Raw genomic sequence first — 15376 nt, forward strand, 5'->3', positions numbered from 1 at the left:
TTATCATAACATCATTGTGAAATTTTTCAGTAAACAATAAAATGAACTTGTTTTTTTTGCTAGCACTCCAAATTGATTATCCGATATGACAATAAATTGCTAACTTTCCAGAAACATGAGAAAGAAGCTTTCCGTTGACCACGATCTGAAATCAGAGGAAACAACATTGGAGGAAATTTTCTACAAGAACTTCAACAAACGTAGGATTGACGTCAATGACGTTTACCATGATCAGAAAAGACGCCGAACTTCTGAGGTCCACCCGAAGTCATCCCAAATCAATGACGTCATCACAAATGAGAGCCGATCGTCTACGAGTGACGTCATTCAGGCGGTTGAACGGCTGTCGACGAACTCCGACCTTGTGGCAGATGGGTCACGGGACAACGGGCTCCCGACCGTGGCCGGCAAACACAAGGATCTCATGGCCATTTTGCCGGAAACGGTGAGTTTCGTTTAATTTCTAAAGAAGCTTAAATCAGTGTTCTGAATAACAGGGTATTTTAGGCGATAAATGCCTTTTTACGTTCACATCCAAAATGTATTAATTTCTTATAATCCCCTCTTCAATAGAAAGCTTTCATTTTCTAGATAAGATTTTAAAATGCTAGTTATTATTATTTTGAAAAGAAAATGCCATCTCAACATCCTCATCAGAAAATGATGCTATATTTTTCAGATGTCAGCTGTACTGAATGGCGACTACGACCACCATATTGATCACTTGACCGTCATTGACTGTAGATACCCGTACGAGTTTGAAGGAGGCCATATCCGGGGCGCCATTAATCTCTACACAAAGGACTCCATCCGGAACTTCCTGAACGAGACAATGACCTCATCAGAAAAGAATCACGTGATCGTTTTTCACTGCGAGTTCTCATCAGAACGAGGCCCAAAGATGTACCGCCATCTTAGATCGCTGGATCGTGAATCGAACAAGGATTCTTACCCACAACTGAACTTCCCAGAGGTTTACCTCTTGGAAGGCGGATACAAGGAGTTTTATCACCAGTTCCAGGTATGTGCTATATTTAATATTTTATTGGTATAAATTTGTTTAGCATGTGGACGTTGGTTTCTTATTTCCAAGGCGAACGATAATGCACGCTGTACCCGGTCACATTTTCTTGACTTAAAAGATAAAACAGTTAAGAAAAATAATAATTTAATTTTATATTAAGATATTCATGTTTGACATACATATAATTATTAAACTATTCACACCAATAATATTTAAATATGTATTGTGGTTTTTCTCCTTTCAGGACCAGTGCTTTCCCCAAATCTATGTTCCCATGTTGCACCAGGAGCACGTGGACGACTTACGTCACTTCCGTGTCAAGTCCAAGTCGTGGGCGGCAGGCGACAAACCACGTCACAGATCACGTTTAAGTAAATCTGCTGGAAGTTCTCTCAGACTTACCTTCTGATTTAACAATGGTCAGCAGCTGATAAAACTCGCCATTGGAATACCTGGAGTTGACTGGATGCATGCCACAAATTAGCCAAAGTTGACATGTCATTCGCCCATACGCAATCGTACCAACATATGTCATTGTTTTGTTTGTTATTATGTGCTGTTATACTTTCTATCCTCGTTCCTTTCATATTGCTCTCTCTGTCTTTCCGAAATACGTTGAAAATATGTTTTATTATGTTTTAAAATCGTTTTGTTTTGATTAATGGTTCAAACTGAGTTTATCAAATAAATTTGATTTACTGGTATTTGTTTTGTGTTTCATAACAATGATACTGACGAACGTTCAAATTTCAAAACTTTAGTTCACCCAAGTTGTTGGACATAAGATTTACCGTTAGGTGTGCGTAACTTAGCGCGTTTATAAGCACAACGTCAAAAGCCTCTATTTATTATGTTCAATTTGGTGTAGAATGCGCACTTCCAGGGGTACGCACAGATCTTTAATCTCAAATTCTGGTACAATCCAAACGGGTTCGCATTTACTAAAACGTTAATGTGAAACGGCCTAGAACAGAGTCCTTGGGAGACCAAAGCGCCGATCCTAAAAATGTGGAATTACAAGTGTCGTGCAAGAGAGGAGACATTTAAAAAAAAGATCATCTCACTGCAAAAGTGGGTGAATTTACTTTCGAAATAAGTTATAGAGAAAAAAGATTATCTTAACCTTATAAAATCAAAAACCACAACAACGTTACATGTTTCACAAAAGGTTCTGGCAATTAGAATATCAGAAATCACAACTTGGTCTTATGACTGATGCTTTTATCATATTCCAGACATTCACAGGGTCAGTGAGACCATTTTCATTAACGAGTTATACTTCGTGTTTTAATGTTTTATCAAAATAGAATAGATAAAGCATTGACTTTGATTTGAGAATCTCAGATAAGATCAGTTATTTCAATAAATGTAATTTCAAAAGGAATTTATTTCATCTGTACCGGCGCCATGAATACTGCTCTAGGTTCCTTTACATTTAATAGTTTTATCACCATATGACAAACAATATTGTCAATTAATAGTCACTCATCAGAGTGACGATGGCAAACACAAACTGATTGATGAGCCGCTAATTGGGCCAAGTTTGAGATGGGTTAGTGACGATTGAACAGTCTTTGCGTTTTCAATATTAAACACCTGGCTCCAATATCATAAAAAATACTCAGGTCAACGCTGAACTTTAGTTTCAACTCATTTTACCGAATAAAAGCATCGTATGTTACACATTATTGTTTTAACTATTTTTAAAAAAGAACATTACCTCATAGAATGTGTCGATTAAAACATTGTGTCAATGTTTCAAAGATAACTTATACTATAACAAAAGCATATGTTGGGGTAATTTTCAACAGCATTGAGTTGTTCTTAGTTACATTGTATGTTGTAGAAAAAAGTTCTTAGGAATCTTGACCAAAGTTTGAATCAATATTGTCAATAAGAGAACACAATTTTAAAAGTTGTGAAAACATATACGATTTTGATAGTTTTTATAATATACAGTAAAATTGGTTGAGATTGAGATATGACTTTGTATTTTTGTGATATTCGGACTGTAATATCGCAACAACAAAAACACACACAACAACAAAAACATCTTAGTAATAAAATTATAAAAGAAAACAGTTCAATAATAATTTATAATCGTGTAATGCAGTTGTCGTACTGTTCAAACATTTTGTGTGCATTTTCTGTGCGGGTAGGGGGAGTGCAAAATCCTGCTGCACTTAATTCAAAATTATACGATGTGATACTCAACTTTTCGTTCTAATATTAGGCTTACTTACTACATTTGAAAACACATATAACTGGCCGTAATCTATTATTTATAAACGACTCAATTGTGACATTTTCTACAAACTTAATAAAACTGCTATTACTTTGAAAGATGATATTAGCAAAAAGCAATACATATTGTCATTTTCTGGTTTCTGTCTGCATATCTTCTAATGACAATAAAGTTTATATCGATACAATCTAATATTCTACTTATGTTATCTCATTAAAAGTCTCTTTCATCTGAAACATCGCCATGAATATTGCTCTTGGTCCAATACCTTGTAAAAGTTTCATCACAATCTGACAAACAATATTGTCCAGCAATAATCACTCATCAGATTGTCAATGGTTAACACTAATTGTTTGATGAGCGGCTAATTGGACCGCGTTTGAGGTGTTCAGTAGGTAAATGAGCGTTGACTTGAGCGGCTCAGAGCGTCCGCCGCTCCAATCATCGTGCTTGAGTGAACAGCTGAATTATCTTAACGCCTTTGACTCAGATCGTATATAAAACAGCCGATCTTCCAAATTTCATCATATCTCTACCAAACGTTTACGATTACACAACTTACTTAGACTGAACTGCTTTAATAGAAATTTCAAAAATGCCTCCACAGAGTTTGGATTTTTGTTCCGTGTCACCGTTGGCCCGCCGCTTCGCAGCGCAGTAAGTTGATTTTATTGTTGTTTATTATCATTGTGAAATTTTTCAGTAAACAATAAAATGAACTTGTTTTTTTTGCTAGCACTCCAAATTGATTATCCGATATGACAATAAATTGCTAACTTTCCAGAAACATGAGAAAGAAGCTTTCCGTTGACCACGATCTGAAATCAGAGGAAACAACATTGGAGGAAATTTTCTACAAGAACTTCAACAAACGTAGGATTGACGTCAATGACGTTTACCATGATCAGAAAAGACGCCGAACTTCTGAGGTCCACCCGAAGTCATCCCAAATCAATGACGTCATCACAAATGAGAGCCGATCGTCTACGAGTGACGTCATTCAGGCGGTTGAACGGCTGTCGACGAACTCCGACCTTGTGGCAGATGGGTCACGGGACAACGGGCTCCCGACCGTGGCCGGCAAACACAAGGATCTCATGGCCATTTTGCCGGAAACGGTGAGTTTCGTTTAATTTCTAAAGAAGCTTAAATCAGTGTTCTGAATAACAGGGTATTTTAGGCGATAAATGCCTTTTTACGTTCACATCCAAAATGTATTAATTTCTTATAATCCCCTCTTCAATAGAAAGCTTTCATTTTCTAGATAAGATTTTAAAATGCTAGTTATTATTATTTTGAAAAGAAAATGCCATCTCAACATCCTCATCAGAAAATGATGCTATATTTTTCAGATGTCAGCTGTACTGAATGGCGACTACGACCACCATATTGATCACTTGACCGTCATTGACTGTAGATACCCGTACGAGTTTGAAGGAGGCCATATCCGGGGCGCCATTAATCTCTACACAAAGGACTCCATCCGGAACTTCCTGAACGAGACAATGACCTCATCAGAAAAGAATCACGTGATCGTTTTTCACTGCGAGTTCTCATCAGAACGAGGCCCAAAGATGTACCGCCATCTTAGATCGCTGGATCGTGAATCGAACAAGGATTCTTACCCACAACTGAACTTCCCAGAGGTTTACCTCTTGGAAGGCGGATACAAGGAGTTTTATCACCAGTTCCAGGTATGTGCTATATTTAATATTTTATTGGTATAAATTTGTTTAGCATGTGGACGTTGGTTTCTTATTTCCAAGGCGAACGATAATGCACGCTGTACCCGGTCACATTTTCTTGACTTAAAAGATAAAACAGTTAAGAAAAATAATAATTTAATTTTATATTAAGATATTCATGTTTGACATACATATAATTATTAAACTATTCACACCAATAATATTTAAATATGTATTGTGGTTTTTCTCCTTTCAGGACCAGTGCTTTCCCCAAATCTATGTTCCCATGTTGCACCAGGAGCACGTGGACGACTTACGTCACTTCCGTGTCAAGTCCAAGTCGTGGGCGGCAGGCGACAAACCACGTCACAGATCACGTTTAAGTAAATCTGCTGGAAGTTCTCTCAGACTTACCTTCTGATTTAACAATGGTCAGCAGCTGATAAAACTCGCCATTGGAATACCTGGAGATGACTGGATGCATGCCACAAATTAGCCAAAGTTGACATGTCATACGCCCATACGCAATCGTACCAACATATGTCATTGTTTTGTTTGTTATTATGTGCTGTTATACTTTCTATTCTCGTTCCTTTCATATTGCTCTCTCTGTCTTTCCGAAATACGTTGAAAATATGTTTTATTATGTTTTAAAATCGTTTTGTTTTGATTAATGGTTCAAACTGAGTTTATCAAATAAATTTGATTTACTGGTATTTGTTTTGTGTTTCATAACAATGATACTGACGAACGTTCAAATTTCAAAACTTTAGTTCACCCAAGTTGTTGGACATAAGATTTACCGTTAGGTGTGCGTAACTTAGCGCGTTTATAAGCACAACGTCAAAAGCCTCTATTTATTCTGTTCAATTTGGTGTAGAATGCGCACTTCCAGGGGTACGCACAGATCTTTAATCTCAAATTCTGGTACAATCCAAACGGGTTCGCATTTACTAAAACGTTAATGTGAAACGGCCTAGAACAGAGTCCTTGGGAGACCAAAGCGCCGATCCTAAAAATGTGGAATTACAAGTGTCGTGCAAGAGAGGAGACATTTAAAAAAAGATCATCTCACTGCAGAAGTGGGTGAATTTACTTTCGAAATAAGTTATGGAGAAAAAAGATTATCTTAACCTTATAAAATCAAAAACCACAACAACGTTACATGTTTCACAAAAGGTTCTGGCAATTAGAATATCAGAAATCACAATTTGGTCTTATGACTGATGCTTTTATCATATTCCAGACATTCACAGGGTCGGTGAGACCATTTTCATTAACGAGTAATGCTTCGTGTTTTAATGTTCTATAAAATAGAATAAATAAGGCATTGACTTTGACTTGAGAATCTCATATACGATCAGTTATTTCAATAAATGTAATTTCAAAAGGAATTTATTTCATCTGTACCGGCGCCATGAATACTGCTCTAGGTTCCTTTACATTTAATAGTTTTATCACCATATGACAAACAATATTGTCAATTAATAGTCACTCATCAGAGTGACGATGGCAAACACAAACTGATTGATGAGCCGCTAATTGGGCCAAGTTTGAGATGGGTTAGTGACGATTGAACAGTCTTTGCGTTTTCAATATTAAACACCTGGCTCCAATATCATAAAAAATACTCAGGTCAACGCTGAACTTTAGTTTCAACTCATTTTACCGAATAAAAGCATCGTATGTTACACATTATTGTATGTTTTAACTATTTTTAAAAAAGAACATTACCTCAAACGTAGGATTGACGTCAATGACGTTTACCATGATCAGAAAAGACGCCGAACTTCTGAGGTCCACCCGAAGTCATCCCAAATCAATGACGTCATCACAAATGAGAGCCGATCGTCTACGAGTGACGTCATTCAGGCGGTTGAACGGCTGTCGACGAACTCCGACCTTGTGGCAGATGGGTCACGGGACAACGGGCTCCCGACCGTGGCCGGCAAACACAAGGATCTCATGGCCATTTTGCCGGAAACGGTGAGTTTCGTTTAATTTCTAAAGAAGCTTAAATCAGTGTTCTGAATAACAGGGTATTTTAGGCGATAAATGCCTTTTTACGTTCACATCCAAAATGTATTAATTTCTTATAATCCCCTCTTCAATAGAAAGCTTTCATTTTCTAGATAAGATTTTAAAATGCTAGTTATTATTATTTTGAAAAGAAAATGCCATCTCAACATCCTCATCAGAAAATGATGCTATATTTTTCAGATGTCAGCTGTACTGAATGGCGACTACGACCACCATATTGATCACTTGACCGTCATTGACTGTAGATACCCGTACGAGTTTGAAGGAGGCCATATCCGGGGCGCCATTAATCTCTACACAAAGGACTCAATCCGGAACTTCCTGAACGAGACAATGACCTCATCAGAAAAGAATCACGTGATCGTTTTTCACTGCGAGTTCTCATCAGAACGAGGCCCAAAGATGTACCGCCATCTTAGATCGCTGGATCGTGAATCGAACAAGGATTCTTACCCACAACTGAACTTCCCAGAGGTTTACCTCTTGGAAGGCGGATACAAGGAGTTTTATCACCAGTTCCAGGTATGTGCTATATTTAATATTTTATTGGTATAAATTTGTTTAGCATGTGGACGTTGGTTTCTTATTTCCAAGGCGAACGATAATGCACGCTGTACCCGGTCACATTTTCTTGACTTAAAAGATAAAACAGTTAAGAAAAATAATAATTTAATTTTATATTAAGATATTCATGTTTGACATACATATAATTATTAAACTATTCACACCAATAATATTTAAATATGTATTGTGGTTTTTCTCCTTTCAGGACCAGTGCTTTCCCCAAATCTATGTTCCCATGTTGCACCAGGAGCACGTGGACGACTTACGTCACTTCCGTGTCAAGTCCAAGTCGTGGGCGGCAGGCGACAAACCACGTCACAGATCACGTTTAAGTAAATCTGCTGGAAGTTCTCTCAGACTTACCTTCTGATTTAACAATGGTCAGCAGCTGATAAAACTCGCCATTGGAATACCTGGAGATGACTGGATGCATGCCACAAATTAGCCAAAGTTGACATGTCATACGCCCATACGCAATCGTACCAACATATGTCATTGTTTTGTTTGTTATTATGTGCTGTTATACTTTCTATTCTCGTTCCTTTCATATTGCTCTCTCTGTCTTTCCGAAATACGTTGAAAATATGTTTTATTATGTTTTAAAATCGTTTTGTTTTGATTAATGGTTCAAACTGAGTTTATCAAATAAATTTGATTTACTGGTATTTGTTTTGTGTTTCATAACAATGATACTGACGAACGTTCAAATTTCAAAACTTTAGTTCACCCAAGTTGTTGGACATAAGATTTACCGTTAGGTGTGCGTAACTTAGCGCGTTTATAAGCACAACGTCAAAAGCCTCTATTTATTCTGTTCAATTTGGTGTAGAATGCGCACTTCCAGGGGTACGCACAGATCTTTAATCTCAAATTCTGGTACAATCCAAACGGGTTCGCATTTACTAAAACGTTAATGTGAAACGGCCTAGAACAGAGTCCTTGGGAGACCAAAGCGCCGATCCTAAAAATGTGGAATTACAAGTGTCGTGCAAGAGAGGAGACATTTAAAAAAAGATCATCTCACTGCAGAAGTGGGTGAATTTACTTTCGAAATAAGTTATGGAGAAAAAAGATTATCTTAACCTTATAAAATCAAAAACCACAACAACGTTACATGTTTCACAAAAGGTTCTGGCAATTAGAATATCAGAAATCACAATTTGGTCTTATGACTGATGCTTTTATCATATTCCAGACATTCACAGGGTCGGTGAGACCATTTTCATTAACGAGTAATGCTTCGTGTTTTAATGTTCTATAAAATAGAATAAATAAGGCATTGACTTTGACTTGAGAATCTCATATACGATCAGTTATTTCAATAAATGTAATTTCAAAAGGAATTTATTTCATCTGTACCGGCGCCATGAATACTGCTCTAGGTTCCTTTACATTTAATAGTTTTATCACCATATGACAAACAATATTGTCAATTAATAGTCACTCATCAGAGTGACGATGGCAAACACAAACTGATTGATGAGCCGCTAATTGGGCCAAGTTTGAGATGGGTTAGTGACGATTGAACAGTCTTTGCGTTTTCAATATTAAACACCTGGCTCCAATATCATAAAAAATACTCAGGTCAACGCTGAACTTTAGTTTCAACTCATTTTACCGAATAAAAGCATCGTATGTTACACATTATTGTATGTTTTAACTATTTTTAAAAAAGAACATTACCTCAAACGTAGGATTGACGTCAATGACGTTTACCATGATCAGAAAAGACGCCGAACTTCTGAGGTCCACCCGAAGTCATCCCAAATCAATGACGTCATCACAAATGAGAGCCGATCGTCTACGAGTGACGTCATTCAGGCGGTTGAACGGCTGTCGACGAACTCCGACCTTGTGGCAGATGGGTCACGGGACAACGGGCTCCCGACCGTGGCCGGCAAACACAAGGATCTCATGGCCATTTTGCCGGAAACGGTGAGTTTCGTTTAATTTCTAAAGAAGCTTAAATCAGTGTTCTGAATAACAGGGTATTTTAGGCGATAAATGCCTTTTTACGTTCACATCCAAAATGTATTAATTTCTTATAATCCCCTCTTCAATAGAAAGCTTTCATTTTCTAGATAAGATTTTAAAATGCTAGTTATTATTATTTTGAAAAGAAAATGCCATCTCAACATCCTCATCAGAAAATGATGCTATATTTTTCAGATGTCAGCTGTACTGAATGGCGACTACGACCACCATATTGATCACTTGACCGTCATTGACTGTAGATACCCGTACGAGTTTGAAGGAGGCCATATCCGGGGCGCCATTAATCTCTACACATAGGACTCAATCCGGAACTTCCTGAACGAGACAATGACCTCATCAGAAAAGAATCACGTGATCGTTTTTCACTGCGAGTTCTCATCAGAACGAGGCCCAAAGATGTACCGCCATCTTAGATCGCTGGATCGTGAATCGAACAAGGATTCTTACCCACAACTGAACTTCCCAGAGGTTTACCTCTTGGAAGGCGGATACAAGGAGTTTTATCACCAGTTCCAGGTATGTGCTATATTTAATATTTTATTGGTATAAATTTGTTTAGCATGTGGACGTTGGTTTCTTATTTCCAAGGCGAACGATAATGCACGCTGTACCCGGTCACATTTTCTTGACTTAAAAGATAAAACAGTTAAGAAAAATAATAATTTAATTTTATATTAAGATATTCATGTTTGACATACATATAATTATTAAACTATTCAAAACAATAATATTTAAATATGTATTGTGGTTTTTCTCCTTTCAGGACCAGTGCTTTCCCCAAATCTATGTTCCCATGTTGCACCAGGAGCACGTGGACGACTTACGTCACTTCCGTGTCAAGTCCAAGTCGTGGGCGGCAGGCGACAAACCACGTCACAGATCACGTTTAAGTAAATCTGCTGGAAGTTCTCTCAGACTTACCTTCTGATTTAACAATGGTCAGCAGCTGATAAAACTCGCCATTGGAATACCTGGAGATGACTGGATGCATGCCACAAATTAGCCAAAGTTGACATGTCATACGCCCATACGCAATCGTACCAACATATGTCATTGTTTTGTTTGTTATTATGTGCTGTTATACTTTCTATTCTCGTTCCTTTCATATTGCTCTCTCTGTCTTTCCGAAATACGTTGAAAATATGTTTTATTATGTTTTAAAATCGTTTTGTTTTGATTAATGGTTCAAACTGAGTTTATCAAATAAATTTGATTTACTGGTGTTTGTTTTGTGTTTCATAACAATGATACTGACGAACGTTTAAATTTCAAAACTTTAGTTCACCCAAGTTGTTGGACATAAGATTTACCGTTAGGTGTGCGTAACTTAGCGCGTTTATAAGCACAACGTCAAAAGCCTCTATTTATTCTGTTCAATTTGGTGTAGAATGCGCACTTCCAGGGGTACGCACAGATCTTTAATCTCAAATTCTGGTACAATCCAAACGGGTTCGCATTTACTAAAACGTTAATGTGAAACGGCCTAGAACAGAGTCCTTGGGAGACCAAAGCGCCGATCCTAAAAATGTGGAATTACAAGTGTCGTGCAAGAGAGGAGACATTTAAAAAAAGATCATCTCACTGCAGAAGTGGGTGAATTTACTTTCGAAATAAGTTATAGAGAAAAAAGATTATCTTAACCTTATAAAATCAAAAACCACAACAACGTTACATGTTTCACAAAAGGTTCTGGCAATTAGAATATCAGAAATCACAACTTGGTCTTATGACTGATGCTTTTATCATATTCCAGATATTCACAGGGTCGGTGAGACCATTTTCATTAACGAGTAATGCTTCGTGTTTTAATGTTCTATAAAATAGAATAAATAAGGCATTGACTTTGACTTGAGAATCTCATATACGATCAGTTATTTCAATAAATGTAATTTCAAAAGGAATTTGTTTCATCTGTACCGGCGCCATGAATACTGCTCTAGGTTCCTTTACATTTAATAGTTTTATCACCATATGACAAACAATATTGTCAATTAATAGTCACTCATCAGAGTGACGATGGCAAACACAAACTGATTGATGAGCCGCTAATTGGGCCAAGTTTGAGATGGGTTAGTGACGATTGAACAGTCTTTGCGTTTTCAATATTAAACACCTGGCTCCAATATCATAAAAAATACTCAGGTCAACGCTGAACTTTAGTTTCAACTCATTTTACCGAATAAAAGCATCGTATGTTACACATTATTGTATGTTTTAACTATTTTTAAAAAAGAACATTACCTCATAGAATGTGTCGATTAAAACATTGCGTCAATGTTTCAAAGATAACTTATACTATAACAAAAGCATATGTTGGGGTAATTTTCAACAGCATTGAGTTGTTCTTAATTACATTTTATGCTGTAGAAATAAGTTTTTAGGAATCTTGACCAAAGTTTGAATCAATATTGCCAATAAGAGAACACAATTTTAAAAGTTGTGAAAACATATACGATTTTGATAGTTTTTATAATATACAGTAAAATTGGTTGAGATTGAGATATGACTTTGTATTTTTGTGATATTCGGCCTGTAATATCGCAACAACAAACACACACACACCAACAAAAACATCTTAGTAATAAAATTATAAAAGAAAACAGTTCAATAATAATTTATAATCGTGTAATGCAGTTGTCGTACTTTTCAAACATTTTCTGTGCGGGTAGGGGGAGTGCAAAATCCTGCTGCACTTACTACATTTGAAAACACATATAACTGGCCGTAATCTATTACTAGTATTTATAAACGCCTCAATTGTGACATTTTCTACCAACTTAATAAAACTGCTATTACTTTGAAAGATGATATAAGCAAAAAGCAATACATATTGTCATTTTCTGGTTTCTGTCTGCATATCTTCTAATGACAATAAAGTTTATATCGATACAATCTAATATTCTACTAATGTTATCTCATTAAAAGTCTCTTTCATCTTAAACATCGCCATGAATATTGCTCTTGGTCCAATACCTTGTAAAAGTTTCATCACAATCTGACAAACAATATTGTCCAGCAATAATCACTCATCAGATTGTCAATGGTTAACACTAATTGTTTGATGAGCGGCTAATTGGACCGCGTTTGAGGTGTTCAGTAGGTAAATGAGCGTTGACTTGAGCGGCTCAGAGCGTCCGCCGCTCCAATCATCGTGCTTGAGTGAACAGCTGAATTATCTTAACGCCTTTGACTCAGATCGTATATAAAACAGCCGATCTTCCAAATTTCATCATATCTCTACCAAACGTTTACGTTTACACAACTTACTTAGACTGAACTGCTTTTAATAGAAATTTCAAAAATGCCTCCACAGAGTTTGGATTTTTGTTCCGTGTCACCGTTGGCCCGCCGCTTCGCAGCGCAGTAAGTTGATTTTATTGTTGTTTATTATCATAACATCATTGTGAAATTTTTCAGTAAACAATAAAATGAACTTGTTTTTTTTGCTAGCACTCCAAATTGATAATCCGATATGACAATAAATTGCTAACTTTCCAGAAACATGAGAAAGAAGCTTTCCGTTGACCACGATCTGAAATCAGAGGAAACAACATTGGAGGAAATTTTCTACAAGAACTTCAACAAACGTAGGATTGACGTCAATGACGTTTACCATGATCAGAAAAGACGCCGAACTTCTGAGGTCCACCCGAAGTCATCCCAAATCAATGACGTCATCACAAATGAGAGCCGACCGTCTACGAGTGACGTCATTCAGGCGGTTGAACGGCTGTCGACGAACTCCGACCTTGTGGCAGATGGGTCACGGGACAACGGGCTCCCGACCGTGGCCGGCAAACACAAGGATCTCATGGCCATTTTGCCGGAAACGGTGAGTTTTGTTTAATTTCTAAAGAAGTATAAATCAGTGTTCTAAATAACAGGGTATTTTAGGCGATAAATGCCTTTTTACGTTCACATCCAAAATGTATTAATTTCTTATAATCCCCTCTTCAATAGAAAGCTTTCATTTTCTAGGTAAGATTTTAAAATGCTAGTTATTATTATTTTGAAAAGAAAATGCCATCTCAACATCCTCATCAGAAAATGATGCTATATTTTTCAGATGTCAGCTGTACTGAATGGCGACTACGACCACCATATTGATCACTTGACCGTCATTGACTGTAGATACCCGTACGAGTTTGAAGGAGGCCATATCCGGGGCGCCATTAATCTCTACACAAAGGACTCAATCCGGAACTTCCTGAACGAGACAATGACCTCATCAGAAAAGAATCACGTGATCGTTTTTCACTGCGAGTTCTCATCAGAACGAGGCCCAAAGATGTACCGCCATCTTAGATCGCTGGATCGTGAATCGAACAAGGATTCTTACCCACAACTGAACTTCCCAGAGGTTTACCTCTTGGAAGGCGGATACAAGGAGTTTTATCACCAGTTCCAGGTATGTGCTATATTTAATATTTTATTGGTATAAATTTGTTTAGCATGTGGACGTTGGTTTCTTATTTCCAAGGCGAACGATAATGCACGCTGTACCCGGTCACATTTTCTTGACTTAAAAGATAAAACAGTTAAGAAAAATAATAATTTAATTTTATATTAAGATATTCATGTTTGACATACATATAATTATTAAACTATTCACACCAATAATATTTAAATATGTATTGTGGTTTTTCTCCTTTCAGGACCAGTGCTTTCCCCAAATCTATGTTCCCATGTTGCACCAGGAGCACGTGGACGACTTACGTCACTTCCGTGTCAAGTCCAAGTCGTGGGCGGCAGGCGACAAACCACGTCACAGATCACGTTTAAGTAAATCTGCTGGAAGTTCTCTCAGACTTACCTTCTGATTTAACAATGGTCAGCAGCTGATAAAACTCGCCATTGGAATACCTGGAGTTGACTGGATGCATGCCACAAATTAGCCAAAGTTGACATGTCATTCGCCCATACGCAATCGTACCAACATATGTCATTGTTTTGTTTGTTATTATGTGCTGTTATACTTTCTATCCTCGTTCCTTTCATATTGCTCTCTCTGTCTTTCCGAAATACGTTGAAAATATGTTTTATTATGTTTTAAAATCGTTTTGTTTTGATTAATGGTTCAAACTGAGTTTATCAAATAAATTTGATTTACTGGTATTTGTTTTGTGTTTCATAACAATGATACTGACGAACGTTCAAATTTCAAAACTTTAGTTCACCCAAGTTGTTGGACATAAGATTTACCGTTAGGTGTGCGTAACTTAGCGCGTTTATAAGCACAACGTCAAAAGCCTCTATTTATTATGTTCAATTTGGTGTAGAATGCGCACTTCCAGGGGTACGCACAGATCTTTAATCTCAAATTCTGGTACAATCCAAACGGGTTCGCATTTACTAAAACGTTAATGTGAAACGGCCTAGAACAGAGTCCTTGGGAGACCAAAGCGCCGATCCTAAAAATGTGGAATTACAAGTGTCGTGCAAGAGAGGAGACATTTAAAAAAAAGATCATCTCACTGCAAAAGTGGGTGAATTTACTTTCGAAATAAGTTATAGAGAAAAAAGATTATCTTAACCTTATAAAATCAAAAACCACAACAACGTTACATGTTTCACAAAAGGTTCTGGCAATTAGAATATCAGAAATCACAACTTGGTCTTATGACTGATGCTTTTATCATATTCCAGACATTCACAGGGTCAGTGAGACCATTTTCATTAACGAGTTATACTTCGTGTTTTAATGTTTTATCAAAATAGAATAGATAAAGCATTGACTTTGATTTGAGAATCTCAGATAAGATCAGTTATTTCAATAAATGTAATTTCAAAAGGAATTTATTTCATCTGTACCGGCGCCATGAA

General features: G+C 36.9%; 5 protein-coding genes across 5 annotated transcripts; all 5 read left to right on the forward strand.

The window, feature by feature from the left end:
* Nucleotides 1-409: 409 nt before the first annotated feature.
* LOC128246594 (M-phase inducer phosphatase 1-like) lies at nucleotides 410-1433 on the forward strand. The gene is made up of 3 exons (XM_052964860.1): nucleotides 410-445; nucleotides 680-1021; nucleotides 1269-1433. Exons 1-3 carry the CDS (start codon nucleotides 425-427, stop codon nucleotides 1431-1433), a joined length of 528 nt encoding a protein of 175 aa, XP_052820820.1. The 5' UTR covers nucleotides 410-424.
* Nucleotides 1434-4351: 2918 nt separating this feature from the next.
* On the forward strand, nucleotides 4352-5375 carry LOC128246595 (M-phase inducer phosphatase 1-like). The gene is made up of 3 exons (XM_052964861.1): nucleotides 4352-4387; nucleotides 4622-4963; nucleotides 5211-5375. The coding sequence occupies exons 1-3, from the start codon at nucleotides 4367-4369 to the stop codon at nucleotides 5373-5375; spliced, it is 528 nt and encodes a 175-aa protein (XP_052820821.1). The 5' UTR covers nucleotides 4352-4366.
* A 597-nt stretch (nucleotides 5376-5972) lies between these two features.
* Nucleotides 5973-9850, forward strand: LOC128246043 (M-phase inducer phosphatase 1-like). The gene is made up of 6 exons (XM_052964251.1): nucleotides 5973-6036; nucleotides 6681-6940; nucleotides 7175-7516; nucleotides 7764-7890; nucleotides 9234-9493; nucleotides 9728-9850. The coding sequence occupies exons 1-6, from the start codon at nucleotides 5973-5975 to the stop codon at nucleotides 9848-9850; spliced, it is 1176 nt and encodes a 391-aa protein (XP_052820211.1).
* A 30-nt stretch (nucleotides 9851-9880) lies between these two features.
* Nucleotides 9881-10481, forward strand: LOC128246044 (cdc25-like protein phosphatase twine). The gene is made up of 2 exons (XM_052964253.1): nucleotides 9881-10069; nucleotides 10317-10481. The coding sequence occupies exons 1-2, from the start codon at nucleotides 9881-9883 to the stop codon at nucleotides 10479-10481; spliced, it is 354 nt and encodes a 117-aa protein (XP_052820213.1).
* A 2574-nt stretch (nucleotides 10482-13055) lies between these two features.
* Nucleotides 13056-14373, forward strand: LOC128246045 (M-phase inducer phosphatase 1-like). The gene is made up of 3 exons (XM_052964254.1): nucleotides 13056-13385; nucleotides 13620-13961; nucleotides 14209-14373. The coding sequence occupies exons 1-3, from the start codon at nucleotides 13056-13058 to the stop codon at nucleotides 14371-14373; spliced, it is 837 nt and encodes a 278-aa protein (XP_052820214.1).
* The last annotated feature ends 1003 nt before the right edge of the window (nucleotides 14374-15376 follow it).

Source organism: Mya arenaria, chromosome 9 (genome assembly GCF_026914265.1).
Source record: "Mya arenaria isolate MELC-2E11 chromosome 9, ASM2691426v1".
NCBI lineage: Eukaryota > Metazoa > Mollusca > Bivalvia > Myida > Myidae > Mya > Mya arenaria.